This window comes from Betta splendens, chromosome 21, assembly GCF_900634795.4.
Source record: "Betta splendens chromosome 21, fBetSpl5.4, whole genome shotgun sequence".
Classification (NCBI taxonomy): Eukaryota; Metazoa; Chordata; class Actinopteri; order Anabantiformes; family Osphronemidae; genus Betta; species Betta splendens.
The window spans coordinates 7,467,274-7,486,443 of record NC_040899.1 but is presented as its reverse complement, the minus strand read 5'-3'; the positions used below and the strand labels follow the sequence as shown (position 1 = coordinate 7,486,443).

The following is a 19,170-nucleotide window of genomic DNA, read 5'->3' as shown; positions in this document are numbered from 1 at the left end:
GCGCAGTGTGAGTAGCGGGGGTTTTTTAGGGACGCGTGAGTAATATGTTTCCAGGAGTTCAAGATGAGTAGCTGCAACATGAGAAGCGGTGATGCAGCGCTACGGCTCGGGGCTGATCTGAGCGGGATGTGGGTAGACCGGGCGCCGCCAGATTAGCACTGTGACATCACGGCGGAGACAAACGGGGAACTATGGTCTGAGTCAGAGCAGCTGCTTCTCTTACCTAACGCCTCCCTCAGCGCGCACCGAGTGACGGCGGTCGCCCACTGCAGAGGGATGCTGTAAATGTCACCGGCTCCTATGTTGTGCTGCAGCCAAATTCCACCTGTTTCTCAAATGAACATTAAGCCTAATGCGTGTAAGTGTGCACATGGTGCAAACCATCCCTGTGTGTGTGTGTGTGTGAGTGCAATCTGCGAGAGGTGATTTCGCTCCTCCACCACACATCCTTTTACTGTAACACACGCGTACCTCCACGCATGTTCACGCATGGCCTCACAAACACGGGCGTAAGTGGGTTCACTAATAACAATGAATGAAAGGTTGGGGAGTAGTGGAGTTTAACTATGAGAGAGAAGAGGATGTTGAAGTTAAAAAGCTGTTCTGGTGAATTATTAATGCCGACTATTGTGCCTACAGATACAGACTTTTCTTTCTCACACACACACGCGCACACACACACACGCACACACACAAACACAGCTGCAATCTCCAGTTGCTCGTGTGCACAGGAAGCAGCATACTTGTCGCTCTGTCTGAATTTGGGGGGGGACGGGATGTGTAAGTGCTTTGTTGTCTCTGGCCCCAGTGAGAGGGATGTTTGTAGTTGTTTTCTGAATAGTGAATGCTCTGTGCGTGTGTGTGCACGTGCGTGTGTGTGTGTGTGCGCGCGCGCGCGTGTGTGTGTGTGTTTGGTTGGTTGAGGCAAGATCCACATATGTCGGTTGCCTAAATATAGGCTGGAGAGAAGCGTACGGGGCAGTAAAAAGCAGCCTCGCCATCTGCTGTACAGTCGTTTCTCTGTTCGCCTCCGTGCTCGTGCTTCGGAGGTTTCACAGTGTGGCAACGATATGTTTGTCTCATCGGGTCCTATGGACTCGGCCGCAGCCCCGGCGGCTCCCGCGTAGCCCGTGTCGCGGCCCAAACACCTGTACCCGGTCCAGTTTGACTCTAACCGCCGCTGACCCTTTTCCCAGAAGGCCTCGCCTCTCACCGCGGGGGGCGGCTTTAACACGCCCGCTCGTGTAACAGCAGAGCGCGGAGTCGATGGCGCCGCTGCGAGCGTATCAAGTGGCCCGCGGTGTTCGGCGCCGGGCCGCGTGTGTGAGTACACCTTAACCTCAGCGACGCTCTGCCCGACGCTCGGCTGCACACGTCAAGCTGTTTCTGAGCTCCCCGGGTGATGTGAGGTGCATAAACTCTGCCACCGCTAAATATTTAATCTGCAGTTTTGTAACGAATGTTCTCCCTTTCTTCTCTCCCTGGCTTCTCCCCCCCCCGTGCACAGCGGGGGCTGCGCGGGCTCAGCGGGTGGTCACGGTGCAGACTGGACCGCTGATACGGACCGAGGGCTCGCACGTCACCGTGTGGTGCAACGTCACGGGCTACAAGGACGGCGTGGAGCAGGACTTCGAGTGGTCCATATACCTGCCGTCGGCGCCGGAGCGCGAGATCCGCATCGTGAGCACGGCCCAGCCCAACTACGCCTACGCCGTGTACGCCCAGAGGGTGAACAGCAAGGAGATCTACGTGGAGAGGCTGAGCCGCGACGCCGCCGTGCTCCACATCACCAAAGTCCAGGCCAACGACCAGGGTCTGTTTGAGTGCTACACGCCCAACACGGACGGCCGGTACCTGGGGTCCTACAGCGCTCGCACCAACCTCACCGGTGAGTCTCCGCGCCTCCTTGCACCGCAGGGTTACAGTTGTTTAACGCACATCCAGCCCCCGAGTCCTTTTTCGACCCGACTCTAATCGGCGAATAAATCCGGTGAATCGGAGATCACCGGCTAATGATCTCTCCAGCAGCTTTAATTTCCATGGCTGCATTAACTGCCTAGCTGGGCCCAGGGCAAGACATTCACAACCTGGGGCTTTTGAGGCCGTGAGGGCTGAGAGGCCTCAGGAAGACCCCCCCCCCAAACACATGTATGCTGTGAATTCAAGTAATGCAAGCAATGTAAAGAAGCCACAGCGATGCATCCATTAGAATATGAGCATGAGGATCGCATATCCAGCCTTTCGTCTCCATCTCTTCCTCCATGTACACTCTGTACACACACACACACACACACACACACACACACACACACACTCTCTTCCAGGGTCCAAGAGCAAACCAGGCGCTCAGTAGCTGAACGTCTGACTGGCACCCGCTCGTCTCCGAGCTCATCCAGGTGAATCCGCGTGTGGCACCTTTAACTGAGGAACGTCAATATTTGCCTGCCTCCTCTTTCGCTCGGCGGCGCTCGGGCGGCAGTAATCCATGCTTCCTAAATATACCGCGCACTTACCGGATCGATAGCTGTGTCTTTTCATTGAATGCGCGTTATTATGAGGGCCCGAGCGGGCCGTATTTTCGAGTATGAGCAGCCCGATCTGAATGTGGGGCAGGGCTGAGGCACAGGGCACAGTAAAACAGGGCCGCTGATAGCACGCGGTATTTATAGATCTGTGTGAGAGGGAGGTAGAGTGTGCGAGCAGAGGTGTTGAGGGACTTTGTTATCTGAGCCTCTTTCTGTGGTTCTAACCTCTTAACCCAGTTTCGGAGGTCGTGGGCCGACAGCGGGGTCTCTTTCGTAGCTTCGTTCTTCGTCCGTCCCGCTGTCGTTTCCCGCGGCGTCTCCACTCAGACCTCTACTCTTCCCATTTTCCCCGTCTTTCACATTGTCGTCCATCTGTCTCCATTCATCAGCCCTGGCCTCCTCCTCTAATTTGCTCTCGCCGCGGCCCTTTGTAGAGGCTCTCTTTCAAGGCATGACTTCCAAGGGTGATGTTGAAGGACACGTACGAGAGGAGTATTAAAGAGGGGATGTGGGAGCAGGGATATGATAAAGGAGGGCAGACAGAAAAGGCCGTGTCTGTATCCGTGTGCACGTCTGCTGCTGGGATGGTTGGGTTAATTGTAGGGAGAGAGGAGCACATATAAATCTGTGCCTGGAATGAATCATTAAAGCTCGCTCACAGGGCTGCGTTTCATCCACTCACCCCTCCGTACAAAGAGCAGGGCAGGGTTTTAATGTGGAACCTAATACCGGGCGCCCGAGGAGAGGAGCGGTTTCTGCAGCGCACCTGGACTCGCGCTGATGCTGTGACGCTGTGTTTTAATGCCGCGCATTGTCTGTAGAGTGCAACCAGACACCGTCAGCTGTGCCTGTGGTTGACTCCATGGGGAGAAAAAGGCCTCACATTCTCTTTGTACCGTACGCTGGCTGTTTTGGAGGCAGCGATCAGTGCTGTAGTAAATTAATCAAATGAAATAGTAGTGGGTGAACAGAGAAAATGCTCCGTTCACTGCCCAAGTGCCAGTTTTGCCTTAGGCAGTGTGGTAATATATTACACGTGAAAGGAATAATTTGGCATCACGGTATCATTTCTGGATAATGTCCACTAAATCCTGGAGCAGGCAGAGATGCAGAATTGCTATGTGATGGAGGGAAAGGTTAGGTTCCACATCTCCTTTATTGCCCGCAGGCTGCTTGATCACGGCCCAAATCCTGCTTCATTATTGGGCTCAATATTCAGATTTTAAGTATTTAACACAATTATCCATCGACCTTACAAGCGCCACACATTCATTAAACCCTAAAACAATGGGAAACAACTTAGGAAAAGGTTAAATTACACAACAATTAGCTGTCATTTGAAAAAACATTGCAACAGGCACATGGTGGAAATGTGTAGAAAAGTAAGCAACAAAAACACAAAGGCGCGCACGCGGTGTCTGGCTTTATTATTTATGAATGAACAAATGCTCTTGCGGCTGCGCTAATGTGACAGGATGCTAATTCGCTTGGAAGTGAACCATCCTGCGTAGAGTCTTGGGTTGCCACAGTCTGGCTCTCGCACAGTGACGCGGCGGCTCCAGCACAATGATGGTTTTATTTCAATCATCTTGCTCGTAATCTTTGGAAAGCCGAAGTCGCTAATGAGGAGATTTGATTAATCGTGTCTGACTGATTGGGGAGGTTCAATCAGAGAACGCGCCCTTAATGAAATCTGGACCCACGTTGTTGAAACCTCTGTAAATCCCGGCACCAGTCGAGTCCCACTAATATTTGTCTAAATAAGAAAATATTTGTCAAATCAAGCACCACACAATGATGTTGTGGTTGCTAAACACGCCTGTTGCAGCGCTCCATCTCCAGCTCCATCTCCATCTCCATCTCCAGCTCCAGCTCCAGCTCCGGCTACAGTGTTGATCTTCACTCTCTGATCTCCCCGATTGACTACGCTAAATTTGTCGCTTTTGAGTGTTTTCTTATTTAATTTCTCGTGGGCTTCTTTGCACGTGTGCATGTGTTTGACTTCCTCCTACACATCAGATTGCAGAAGAAAAGGACAACAGCCCGACATGGCCATCATGGTTGTCCTCATCCTACGCACCAGCCTGTGTGTGAGCGAATCCAACAGCTAGCGGAACAACAAGCCCTTGCGGAGACAAGTATCACACAGCTTCTACTTACGATGCGCCCATATACCCTCGCTGCCATAGAAAGCACCATAGGAGTCACCATGCTGGCAGATGTACACGCGCTTGCCTCCGCATTTGGCAGCGGTCGACTATTCCCAGTCTTGTAGTAATACAGTAATGGAGCTGGAGAACCAAAGCCTGGATGCATTTTCAAGCACAATCATTTTCACTCCTTTCTGATTTTCACCACTCCTGGGCAGGAAAAAAGGAACGCGGGCTCCACTTTCGGATACGCGACGCTAGAAAAGATTAAGTTTGGCGGCGAGTGGATTTGAAGACGAGAAGGCGAGATTTATGGCACGCAAAGGCAGCAATGAGGAAATTGGAAAAGAGAAGAATGGGGACGAAAGCAGCGGTGTTGGAAGCGGGTAGTGTTACGATGTGCAATAGAGTGTGTGACCAATAAATGATGAGCTCTTCCTCTCGACTCCAATCTGATTGGTTACACCTCCCTGAGGCATTTCCCACAATGCATCTGGTGCTGAAGGGACGCTTTTTAAATAGCCCCTTCCTGGTGTGACTCCTAAGGTTAACACAGCTGCTAACCACCAAGTTGGGAAGGAAATTAACCAGCACAGATTGAGGAGGAAACGAAGAATAAAAGCAGGAGGGAGGACCTGGGATTTTTAATTAAAGAGTAAAATAAAACTGTTGTACAAATCAATTTCCGAACAAGCTGCAGCAAATATTCCATTTTCACAGTCACACTCTTTATATCCACTGTATTTGTGGCCTACATTCTTTTTTATCCAGTCTTGACTAGGGTGGTGAGAATAATTTCACACAATGAAACTTTGTCTCTACTCCAGGCAGCGTCGACCCAAGGTCAAAATGCAGTTATCTTGTTAGTGTGTGCGTTCCTGCACACGTGTGGCCTTGGTGCACCAGTGTTTGCGGAGCAGGCCAGTGAACTGGGTTGTTGATTATCCTTAGCTTAGCCGATCCCATGCACTCCCCGACATATAAACAGAGCGGCGGTGGCTGAATCGCGCTTCTGCTGAGCTCAGCGTTGTGAGTGTGGGTCTGATTTGTGTCTTTCGCCTGCCTTTCTTTTCACAGGGGCCTCAGTGCTGCCAAGTTGCACTTCTCCACTTCCCTACTTCACTTAATGAGATAGACCAAATGAGGAGATGTCATCCTACATTCTGCCTCTCGCCTTCTTTCCTTCCTCCCGGCTGAATCTCGCTCCCTCCATCCACCCAGAGCTCCTGATTTGATTGACCCTCGCCCCCCCCCCCCACTCCCACCCCCATCACCTGATGTTATAGTTCTGTCCATGCAGCGCTTTGTTGAGCATCCTTACAGAGAAAGAAGGGATTGAAGCACACTGCACATGTCTATGGAGGGAAGCAATGATTGAATAAAGGCCGAGGTGGAAGAATGGCAAGAAAGAAATCTATAGGGTCTTACATATGGCTGGAGCTCTGTGTGTGTGGGGGGGGGCAAAGGAAGCTGTAGTAAGATGTACTGGAGGTAAAGGTGAAGCCAGGAGAGAAAGTGGAGATGAAAAGACAAGAGAGGCTGTATTTCTGTGTCTGTTGGTATCGATTGGAGGCAGAGGCCTGAGTGCGGCTGGACGTTTTTATCTCCTCTCTGTGACACTTCCCCAGGCAAACCCCGACGTCCACTCACATTCCCTTCCCCGCGCTGCACGCGTGTATGCACACACTGCGCTGGCTCTAAGCTGCAGACCAGGCACGGCTCCAAATGGGAAACGGATTTTATCAGTGTGTCTGGCCTGGCTTGCCGTTCCCTCGCCCATCTCGCGCACACAGCGGTTTCTGCTCGCTAACGTCCCTGCGACTCGGACCGGGCCTGCAGACACGGGCGGGAAACGCGGCTGCAGTCGCACACCGCAGCAGGCTGTCAGTCAGGACAGATGTCGCACCCATAATTGAGTCTGAGAGGGACAATGCTGTAGTGCTCCCATCGGAACACATGTAGCTACTGAGCATCTCTGAAGAGGGCTTTAACAAGCCAGTGGATCACTGCAGTTGACGTGTAACTGCAGAGTAGAAAGCGTGTACTATGAATAAAAAGCACTGCTGAATGGGGAACCAGACACCTTCCATTGTACAGGCCAGGCTCTCCACTGCACGCACTGAACTGACTGCACTAGATGTTCATATTTCTATCTATCACACAGGTTTAACTCTGGCTGGTCCCAGATTAAACCTGGAGCATGACAAATTTACTGACGAGTCAGGTTCCATTATAAATGAAATAAATAATCCCACAGATTTGTTTCTATTTTATTCTATTTCTACTCAGGTGTCTCACACTGTAGCACACGCGTCCACAGTAACACAGTGGGGTCCTGCCTTAATCACTTAGATGGAAAATGATTAGGACCCAAGCGGCTCAGGTGTCAGGAAGAACACAAACCTGTGAAGACCTGATGACGGCGTTTCAGCCCAGACGTTGTGGCGTGCGGAGGCCAATTAAGACGGCGCTGCCATCAAACATGAATCTGAATGATTTCCTAGCCCACACTTTCAAGCATACGCTGCCTGTTTCCCTCACGAAAATATAAATGATGTCAGAGATGCCCTGCATTTAGTTCATCGCCCACACGACTGAGCTTGGCTAATGAGAAAGGCTTTAATATGCTAACACATACGTGGAGGTGTGTGTGCGCGCGCATCGGTGTGTGTTGACTGTATATGTTTTTAAATGCTTATATAATAGACTAAAGATGCACCGCTGTTCCTGATTAGCTAAGCGCTAACCCTCTGGGGCTTGCTGCCGCTTCTGCGTGAGATTAACAGAGCACAGCCACAGTTTGAATATGAATCCGGCATGAATATGGATGTGAATGGATGCGCTAACGAGTGTTTGTGTTGATGTCATTAAAATGTGTAGTAAAGAGTGGAACTTGCGGGATAATAGCCTCCGTGTGGTCCTGGAGACCCGGGATGCGGCAGCGGTCGTTTGATGCTGGCAGCGATGCTGAAGCCTCGTCTGATTACAGGGGCTGGAGGGTTCCATCCTAGTTCAAGATGCCACCACCAGACATCCAGGCACATTGTCTTCCTGTTTGTCCAAAGCAGCTGGCTGTGGACACAGCTGATTGTTGGGTGTCTTACTATTGGAGAGCAGGCAGCACATGCTGTATGAGCTAACCCAGTCATATACTGCACCATTGTCGTCAAACTGCTGGACTAAACTGCACGTACTCTGACAACTACACTGTACGTATGGACACAACAGTCTTGTAAAATATGCTTCTATTCATATGTACTGAGATTAGAAGTAGTACTGCGCCCACGCCGTTAGCATGCTAATCACCGCCTCATTATTTGCAATAGGAAGCTGAGCTTTAGGTAAAACATCTTATGTACTTGAGTGTGGGCTGTGGATCCAGCCGCAGGCTCCTGCTGAGCACTGGTTTAGAGCCGAGTAGTAAAAGTGCAGTGGAAGGCGATGGAGCTGACGACCCTCGAGCCCCTCCTCAGGGCCATCGCACCATTTAGAGTCTGTCCTACAGAATCTGTTAATGCATACGTGTTGGGAAAAGGCGAGGAGTTGCAGGAAGCACTGACAAACGCAGGTATTACTATTCCCTCCCTCTCCGTTGACTGAGGCCTAGACAGCGGACATATGCTGCCACCTGTGCCCCCCGCCCACCCCGTGTGTGTGTGTGTGTGTGTGTGTGTGTGTGTGTGTGTGTGTGTGTGTGTGTGTGTGTGTGTGTGTGTGTGTGTGTGTGTGTGAGGGGCGGGGTGGGGACGGCATATGCCTAATTCCCCTCAGTGCTGGCAGCTCAGACAGACAGTTGCTCCCTCATCTGCTGCCATGCTGGACGGGTGCCTGGTGATTGAGCAGTGCCCACCTCCCTTAGTTGCTCTCCACTCAGCCCCTGCCTTGCTCTGTGCTCTAATGATGGGACGCTCTAGATGCTGCCGTTGTGCGCTTGAGCACCGCTCAGATGGCTTGGCTGTAGCCGTGTTGCTGCCAATTTACCTTTCGCAAGGTAGAAGGTTTGTGGAACCGGCCAAAAAAGCAGGGCTTTGTAGACTGGTGCAAACACAGTTCGCAGGGCTTACAGGCGCACGCACGCACGCACGCACGCACGCGCACGTGCACATACACACAGCCAGAAATGGTCAGATGGCTGGGGCTATAACTTGTCCTGTCCTCAGGGAAGTCTTTAATTGGTCACAGTGCTTTACCATCTGGGGCTGGAGCAATGGCTGGTAGGGGCTCCTGTAACGGGTATAGAGAGAAAATGAGGGAGCGAGCGAGCGGGTGAGAGAGAGAGAGAGAGCGAGGGATGAGTGCAGCACAGGGATGAAGCTTATTAGTTTTAATACTTGCACCTCCAGTAATATTAGAATTACAATATACTTGATAAATGCTGTTTATATTGTACAAGTGGGAAGGTGTGCGTGAATGTGATTGTGTTCCTGTGTGCGCCTGTAGGTAGATGGGTTATTGTGTGTGTGTGTGTGTGTGTGTGTGTGTGTGTGTGTGTGTGTGTGTGTGTGTAGCAGTAGTAATGACTCTGGGCCGTGTGTTTGTGCTGATGTTGGCAGACAGAGCAAAACCCTGCACATGTGCTAACAACCTCCAGGACAGCAGTGATGGAGAAGGCAAATAGACAGACACACACTCACACGGCGGTAGAGTCTATATGCACTTCCCTCCTCCTGAGCACAGAGGGTTTGATGTAGTTTGTGTTATTTAGATACACGACCAGATGTACTGCAAGGCGGGGAGTGGCAAAGAAGGTGTTTGAGGCATAAGGCGATGGAGGAAGCGAGTCTGAAGCTGGCGGAGATAAGAGGAGAACGGCAGGGGAAGAAGGAGGGTGCTCCTAAATGGGGTGGAGGGGCGCTCCGGAGGAATATTTCATGTGTTTAGGCATGATGAGTAAATCTTTGATGCTCTAAAGGATTTCAGTCAACGATAGCTTTGCGCCGAGCTTCTCTCAAATGCTCTTAGGAAGATTTGTCTTTCATACTCCCACCTCTCTTCAGGCTACCCCTCCTCTCACGCCTTGCCTTTTAATCTCCCGCTTTACTCTCCATCTTCCCAACGCACTCACTCAGGATCATTTCCTGGCCGGGCCTCTGTTCGAGGTAGTGTCACATCGTGGAATTGTGCGAGCACTCATGTCCGTGTGTGTGTGCGCGCGCTTTGTGTTAAATCCACCTCTCCTGCCTTTGTGTAAACAGTGTCTCATATTTTAAAGCTGCTTCTTCACCACAGATCCCTCGCTTATCGCGACGTTCAGCCTTTTTAACAGCACGTCACCATTCTCCTGCCACAATAACCAAGCCTACTCGTGCGCTCGCTGCCCAGTTTCCTTTTCTTCACCCACTTTCTGCTTTTGTTGCTGTCCAGTGACAAAACCTGGACTCATGCACACACATCATGTGACGCAAACCATTTAACAATGTGCCAGTTGAGTATTCCCCTCCTTTTAGCTCTGTCTTTGGTCTGCACCAACACACAGAGCGATGTTTGCCAACTGTCTGGGACAGTTAAACCGGTGCAGAAAAACAAATTCTGGTACCAACAAACTGCTAAACTAAAAGATGCTATATAATAATAGAATAATAATAATAGACATGATCTATTGCATCTTTCTTTAAATCCTCTGCCATCTTCAAGTTTAGTTTTCGGAAAATACAAACAAGGATTAAGTAAAAAACACGAGGGGAAGATGCAATGAAATAAAAAATGAAGACAGAGGATGCATCTGCATGAAAAATGGAAACTGTCCCTTGCCTTTATGTTGTTCTAAAAAGTGGCGCTAATAAGTAACACGCCCTGTAGGCCTTTGTGTAATTCGGTGAACCAGTACAGCTGTGACACAGCTCTGCAGGGCGAGCAGAGGGGAGCACCACCGTTACTTACACTACTCTGTGTGTGTGTGTGTGTGTGTGTGTGTGTGTGTGTGTGTGTGTGTGTGTGTGTGTGTGTGTGTGTGTGTGTGTGTGTGTGTGTGTGTGTGTCAGAGAGCAGATGTCCCCTCAGGCCTGACTGTATGTGTGTTTTGGTGTTTGGGTGGGTGGGTGAGAGAGCGACGGCACGATTTTGATGTGCCTCTCCTCCTACTTTTAGGTATAATAAGCTGTTTACCCAGGGGGCCCGCTCAGTTTCGCTCTGTGTCTGTTTCGCTCTCCCTCCTTTCAAACACTGAGCAGATGTTTCTACCTTTTATTGGCTCCATGACCCCCGAGCATAAAACAACCCTTTAACGGGGTCATTGTCTCGCTGACGTGTAATGTACGAGCTGGTTAGAGACGGATCGGCTCTCAGTGAAAGCGCGGCTGCCTGGCTTCTGAGGCAGTCGTGAGGCGAGCTGGAGGAGGAAGCGGGCTGAGAAAAACAGAATAAGTGATAATTGGGTGCTGACAAGCAACTTGTCTATTGAAAAAGAAACTCAACAGATAATGTGGTAGGGAGAGGGGGCGTGGAGGAGGGGGGGGTACATCGATAGAATGAACCTCAACTGCGGGGAAAATTGTGAGGAGAAAAATGGGACAGTGCCTGGAGAAGAGAGGCGGTGCAGGAGACAGGAAGGAATGCTTCAGAGACCACCTTTATTAAATGAAGAGGCCTTTTCCTTTCAGTCACTGTGACCTCAGCGCTACGGCGCACGCCGTCAGAGTGATGCTCCATTAGCACAGGACCTCGCGGCTCCCAGCTCCAAATCTCATATGAGCACCCGTAAGATCTCTCATATCCTCTCACCCTTTCCCCTTATTTCTATTTCATCTCTTTCCACATTCTCGTATTATTGGATGGCGCGCGTGTGATTGCACTGTGGGGAGGCCTCTTTGATTAGACGAGATGGCGTGAGACACCCGACTAATACCGCTTCATCTAAAAAGCAACTTGCAGGCAAATTAGTTTTAATTTGAACCCATTTGTTTTGTGAAACGTTGCCGTCGATTCCACAGTGTAAACAATGACGTTGTGCGATTGGGGTTTATTGTGAACCAGTGGGCTGTGATCAGTGTAATAAACATTTGTCAGCATCTATAAGGGAGCGCGTTGACGCACTGTTTATATTCGCTTGCTCATCCATTACAGCTAAATGCTAAGAACGGACTGTGACGGCTTGTCTGGTGAAGCACATATGCAGCAATAGTTAATAATTCACCCAAACACACTTGCATATTTTGCAGCTACAGTAATTATGATGCATTTACGTTGTGTGAAGGATGTGTTAGGAAAACACTCAGTCATGATGCCAAGACGCATCCAGCGACGGGACAACATTTGATGTGGTCTCCGACAACACACCAGAGCCGCGTCGGCTTCAAATATTTAACAAGGCCTTGTTGCCAGTGATTTCCAGCGGTTCCACAGCAGCGCGGCGTGAACGTGCTGCTACGTCCCGTTGTGTTTATTAAAAATCGATTTTGTTTTGACGTCATGAATCACAATCGGGTTCAAACGCTACATAAATCTCTGAGCCGGGCTGGGATTCGCAGCATTGCACTCAATTATGCGTCTGGCTCATGTGATGGTGCGTCTGTGTTGTATTAAGCCCCCCTGCTGTGGACCCAGATCGATTCTGCGTTTCCTTCCTCGCTCAGAGCGCGCTGCCACATGCATCTGCTCTGGCTTCGAGACATGATTCCAACATTTCCTTGTCGTACGCTCTTTTCCGTCCTTGTTATCGGTACGAGCTACAGTACAAGACCCCGGTTCATCACCGTTTGCTTCAGCGGTTGCTTGTGGTGTTGCGTTTGAGGATGTGCTTGTCTCCTGAGAATGGGCTCATTCTGATTTGCGTTAATATTAGTGCCTGTAAGAATTTGGGGTATTGAAGTCAGAGTGACAAGTACATCTATATATAGGCTACAAACAGAATAATAATAATCTAACTGATGTAGTTTTTCTACTTCCTGCACACAGATTCATCCACTGATGGTCTTTTTTCTCCCCTTCCTTCTCATCCTCATCTGTCCTCTTCCACCTTCTGTAACCTCCACTCTGCCAGTTTCCCAGCTGAACCCTGTCATCCCACAGTTTAGCTGAACATCTTTTACAGAGAAGAACAAAGGAGCGGAGGATGTAAGCGGGCAGCATAATGGATAATAAGCATGAGGAACACAGGTGTAGGCACAGATTCAGTGTTTATCTCTTTTTTTATTACTTCCTGACCCAGTACGCCTGCATATGTTACAGTTGTACTGGGTCACTGAGTGTTTGGTGAGGACGCTGGACTCGCGTGAAGTGGAGCAAAGAATCGCCCACTTGCTCTGTTTTCCTTTCAGTGCAGCTCTCAGTTTCACAGAGTAATTAACAATAATTACCCTGCTGGCTTTGCCAAATGTCCATTTGCTCCGTAGCAACACACACAAACTCACTTAAGGCCATTAGGCGCTGAAAAGCGGAAACCACTTCAGCTGTGGCCGCACATCTGCACTGTATGTAGGCCGTCCGGCGGTAACGCCACGGTCTGAGCCCAAGGAACGGAGCGGAGCTGCGGCAGCTGACCTGATGCCTGTGATCCAGACATGTAGCTCTACATACTGTAACTCCAGCAGATTTACACTAATTCAAACTTGTCATGGAAATTCACAGTGACACGGTTATTTTTGACTGGCCAGCCGCCAGTAGTAGAAGGCCGACGCTTCCAAATTCGCCGCTCGACGCTGGCACGGGGACACGTGTCGAGGTGGCACATGCTCACGTGAAGGAGAGCGTTTGTAGCAGCGATGCCGTTCCGAGGGCACGGGTGGATCTGCGCTCTTCCTCTTGTAATCATCTCCTCCCCTGACAGCTCCACACCAGGGAGCAGCCAGTATCAAGGGCTTGGATCTTCGCCGTGCGCTGTTTTTGTTCCGTCTTTAAAAAACATGTTCCCGCAAATACTCATGTGAAAACATTGAATAGACAAACAAACCGCTGTTTTACCCCCCCCCCCCCCCCTTCTGTAAGGAAGCGCCTCGGCTCCGGCAGCTTCAAGAGCCAGCTCACACGGCGCTGCGAGATGCTGGATGCTGCATGTAAAATGTACAGATCAGAGTTCATGAATTAGCATCGCTCCCACTTCTCGCGTCATCTTTGTGAAATCTCCTTTCTTCCCCGGTTTGTACGTCCTCGTGTCCCCCGCTCCTCTATCCCTGTGTGACTGGACTTAAAAGGCCAGCTCGAGGGATGACAACCGTCGCTCTCTTCAGACGGCTGAGGGAGTAGGAGAAGATCGGAAATGGAAAGAGATGAAAGCAGAAATTGCAGATGAGGTAGAGCAGGAAGAGAGCAGGTTTAAAGATTTATAAAGGATTGACAGCCTCTGTGTCAGTCAAAAACAGAATAACAGCTTCCTCCACATCCTCCTGAAGCTCCATCTGGAGTCATGAAGAAAAACACAGATTCGTATTTAAAACCTTTAATTTGCAAGTATTTAAGTCTTTAGGAATATGTTAAAAATAATGAACACAATTTGCCTCATTTTGAGTTTTTTGTATTTTGGTGAACTGACTAAATGTGCGAATGTTAAAAAGCACCAGCTTCAGGACACGATTTGTCTGTTTCTTCATGGTTGACTTAACTGATTTTGGTGGGAGCTATGTGGGATTGATTTGCAGTTGTGCTATTTACTACAGCACAGCGGAGCGCGGATGAATTTGAGTCTCCCGGTGCTTGTTTGAAATGGGTGAGGCTGTAATAAGGTACAAACAACAGCCCAGTTTTGTCAGACGGCCGTTAAGTCAAGGTTTGGATGCAAACTTTGTTCATGTGTTTGGGGACTTGGGTTCAAGAAAAACAACCAAGATTATCCCCAGATTTGATTAATACTGTTTTTCCACGGGTTAAGATTGAGCGAGTGGGTTCATTGCCTTCACAAGCGTGTGTGCACACTCACCGCTGAATCTGTGCCCCAGAATGCCGTCTCATCCTGTTCTTAATCCTTCCTAGATTGAGGTCAGTGGGGCGATTGCAGGATCTCAGTGTGTTTACAACCTCAGCCGGACCCTTGGAAAACTGAGATCGGCTGGCGTGATCTGATTGGTTCTGCCCATCGGATATGTCTCTGTGCGGTGATCTGATTGGTCCAGAGGTTTTGAGATGAAGTCAACGTGTTAAATGTCTTTATAAGAAGCAGGTTAAGGGGCAGGAGAACATCAACTAGCTGTGTTTGTGTTTCACCACAGGACAGGAGTCAGAAGTGAGTTGGTGTTGGATGGATGCAGTTGTTATAGTAACTCCTGGCTGTTCTCAGAGACCCTCGGCATCATGTGGGAGGGTTGCTATGGCGACGGCAAGTTTTAGCGTAGGTGTGTTGTTGTGGTAACACTAGGTCTAGGCTGCCATTCAGTCAGCGTTGACTGAGAGTCATAGCGAGAGAACTTGGCAACACCAGGTCCTTGAAGAGAGAAATCAAACTTTAAAAGCGTTTACATATAGGCGACCGGAAGAGCAATATCGGGCCGAGACAGAGAAAGGGCTTCAGTACACAGTAATAACAATGATTACGAGTCAGTAATTTAGGCATAACACAGAGTTATAGTCCGATAAAGGGAAGAATGAAGAATGATTATCCAGCAATTCCAGGCATCAAGAGACGCAGATGGTTGGGCCTTAACCTGTCATCAATAAAGCATCTGAACATAAACACTGATTCTCATGTTACTCATATTATCCTACATTCAACAAACAAATATATCAGCAGAATGCCTTAATAGCTGCCATGGCTGCCCTTCGCTGCCAGACTGGCCATCAAGCACTCAAGGTAATTTAGCAGCGGATTAAAGGACTTATCCAGCCAGACAGTCTGAGTATTTCCAAATTTACTTCAGATTCTGACAAGAAGCTTGTTTATTCCTGCCTGGACTTGGTGAACACATCACCAGAATGCGGCGTCTCATTAGGGTTCCCCCGCGCCTGACCCAGCTGATTACTCACTTTATTCTCTGCCACTTCTTTTCAACGTTGTTCCCGTTTTTTTTTTTGTTTTTTTTTGAGCATCTTGTTAAACTCCAGTAGCAGATGTCAGACCTCCTTCCTCCGCCTCCTCCGTCGCCGCCGTCGCTCTCTGATGCCACTGCCTTTGTTCCCCCCTGTTTGTGTCATTAGTGTCTGTGGCGCTGCCTGTCTCTCCTCGCGATCCCCCACCTTTGAATTACGCTAATTTTCCGCACACGTGCAGATGTGCAGCTCCCGCCAAAATAATTCAAGAGGAAAGTTACTGTCCTGCATCTAATGTATGTTTAGTGGGAGCAGGTGAGACGAGGAGAAGCCGCAGACCGTGCAGGGAGATTTCTTCTATATAAACAGTCTGTGCACCGACTTCAAACACGCTGATGCTCACAGTGACAATCCCTTAAGAGACTGAATGGCCAAGCGTCTTGACAAAGCGCTCCGCTAGCGCAAACCCACACAAAGCACTTCCATTTTCTGGCTTCTCGGAAGGACTCGCCATCATTACATGGCAATGCAAGAAAGCTTTTCATAGCATTATTCACTCAATTCATTTCATCCCGACGGAGCTTTAATGGTTTACTGCCGTCCTTTGTCAACACCGACGTCTTCGGTTTCCTGATGGTTCTTGGTGAGTATGTGTTTGTCCCACACGTGGCGGCAGCGGAGGCAGGGATTGAATAAATCACAGCAAAACAATACAGATACTATCTTACTCTAAGTTGGGTTTAGTCTTCTAACATCACCTTTTGACCTCGACTGATTCTCTTGAATGGCATTTCGAAACACACACACACATACACACACACACATATAAAAGATATACTGTGGTAACCTGGTACAGACCAAAAATACTTCATCTCCTCAGCTAGGCGTGTTTATTTCCGTCTATGTGCACGTCTCGCAGCCTGTTTTCTGGAGTTATCACATCTTAATGTCTCTGTTGCTTCCTTGCACTCAACTGCCCCCCTTTTTTCTCATCTCCTTTGCTTCTCAGCCATCTGTCCCAACGTCCGTCCTCTGTTCTCAGCTCCGCTGCTGCCGGAGACGGCCCGGGCTGAATTTATTACGGCAGTTTTAACTCGATGGCCGTGCACAATATTTAGCGAGCGCGATCAAAAAAAAAAAAAGCGCGGAATGTTTCATTAGAGCCGTACAGCTGTAAGATGCACTCGTGGAGCTGTTATGTTTACTATAACTGAGCCATATGGGATATAATCGGACTGAGCGGGCGCCAGAGGGAGTCTCTGGAGGCATCTGGCTGTGTGTGATAGAGTAAATGTCATCAACTCGTAGGGATGTGTGAAAGTCATGTAAAAATATGGAAATAGAGGGCAGATGCCTCGGAACAAGTGATTGGGGGCATTCACACCTGGGGAGCAAATCAGATTTTCAACCACTAACAACACACTATTTGTTTTTGCTCATCCACTGAATTGAACAACAACGTCTTTTATGACATTTGAGGATTCATATTGTGTATAAGGTATTTAAGGAATGACCCGTTTCCTGTTCTTTTTCCTGCAGTCATCGCTGACTCGTTGACAGTAACGGCGCCGGCCCAGACTCTGTCCAAGGTGGAGGGCGACACGCTGCAGCTTACCTGTGAGGTGTCTCGGACCACGGTGCAGCACACCCACCTGTCGGTGGGCTGGTACCTGCGGTCCCCGGAGGACGCGGCGGCCGCGCCTCAGGAGCTGGTCACCCTGTCCAGGGACTTCGTTCTGCGCTCGGGGGGTCCGTACCGGCAGAGGATGGCGGCAGGGGACCTCAGGCTGGACAAAACCAGCCCCACGGCCTATCGGCTGACCATCCACAAGCTGCAGCCCATGGACCAGGGCCTGCTCTACTGCCAGGCCGCCGAGTGGATCCAGGACCCCGATGACAGCTGGTTCGCCATGACCCGCAAGCAGAGCGATAAGACCCAGCTCCGCATTCAGCCCACTGGTAAGCGAAGCAGCGAGGGGAGCGTTTTAACATCCTAGTCCCTGTCTCACACGCACGTGGGCCGGCTTCCTCTGATTGCTGATCACTATCGCACCCTAAGCTCATTAGCGTCCTAAAACGGGCTTAACCGAACCTCCACAGACTCCACACTTTTGTGTTTGCGTCTGTGTGACGGGCAACATGACAAAAAACACCAGAGAGCGACTCGACCGGCGTCGGCGTCTGGCGCGGGAGACCGGTGCCTTTCCAGAAGCCCAACAACGGGATGTTCAGTCATTGCTCACCATTAATCACAGCAGTCTAGTTGATGCCTGAGCACATTAATGGCAGGAATCATGCTGGTTTAATGTGGCTGTCAGGCTCTTAAGGAGAAGATTGCCTAATGGTGAGGAAGGAACACAGAGCAACCGAGAGCAGCGGCAGGGAGACTCGGGGGTGAGTAAATTACTAGAGGGCACGTGATGGAAGCAGGAGGAACAAAGAGCGTGTTGAGGGGCTCCATAGAGGAATATGTCTCGCATGGTTACAATAATGAGCTGTCCACGTCCAGCACTGATGGACGGAAACAAAGGCGGCTTTTGTTTCCCGGATACTCATAACCTCCCGCCAGGCTTGAACCCGTGACAGCACCGGCGCTGTACTCCACACGCATAAAGAATTTATTTGTGCTCACCAAAGAAAGGGCCATGGAGATGGGTGATAAACTGCACTGACATTAGCTCAATTACCAAGGCTGCACACAGCGTCTCGTGCCAGTAAATCACTTCAAAGTGGGATCATTTTGCCTTTCTCCATTAAGCATCAGATCCACCATGAACCAATACGACTTGATGGTGCCCCAGATAGTGCTTGGTGGATGAGAAGGCGATTGGGAGCTCGGATGTAAAGCAGGTTTGTCAGATGAGTTCCCGCGACTTCAGGGAGGAGACAAAAGGCACAAAGAGCTCGGCGCTCAGCCCCCGTCGCCGCTCGCTTCCTCGTCCTCCCTGTAATCTATTATGGATGGAGGTGTTGTTGCGTGACAGAGAGAATACGGCGGAGTTGTGCCGTGATTTGCGGCTGGGGGTGCGAGTTCCCCCGGCTTGAGTGTAGGTGCGAGCGTATTTTGATTTGTCCTTGTGCACTTATGACATCAGAGGGCACGCGCTGCAAACTTTGAGGCCGAGCTGAGGTATTTGATGTCGCACTTGTTCAAGTACGTATCTGACCGAAAGTGAGGGAGCGGGGAATCTAGAAAGTAGAGGGAGCAGCTCCTCCATTAGGCCTATTATAAAAGATGGAGTGGATCTCGAGACAGCCCCATCACTAGCTAATCACCCACAGCCAGTGTCAGGGAGCGAGAGAGAGAGACGAGCAATGGACAGAATCTTAATGCACCTTTCACTCTTTGTCTTCGCCGTCTCCCTCCTTCCCTGCATTTTCTTCTCACCTACTCCCTCGCTCTGCGCTTTCCCATCACTTCACATTTCCTGCAGACGTATCGTGTCATCTCTCCCCCTGCTCCTTGAAGCCTCGAACGCTAACACATTCGTGACCTGTGGGGCCATCTTCTGTCCCCGTCTTTGCATCCTGTCAGGCTGACTCATCCCATAATACGTGGCTCTAATAGAGGCTCCGTGCGTTGGGACTGTGGCTGTCAAAGC

General features: G+C 49.9%; 1 protein-coding gene across 1 annotated transcript in view; it reads left to right on the top strand.

Annotated features, from left to right (window-relative positions):
* The window catches only part of LOC114846875 (immunoglobulin superfamily member 3-like), a 49,745-nt gene that overhangs the window by 11,933 nt on the left and 18,642 nt on the right, over positions 1–19,170 (top strand). The window contains 2 exon segments of the mRNA XM_029136073.3: positions 1,508–1,888; positions 17,108–17,527. Coding sequence (XP_028991906.1) covers positions 1,508–1,888; positions 17,108–17,527 — 801 coding nt within the window.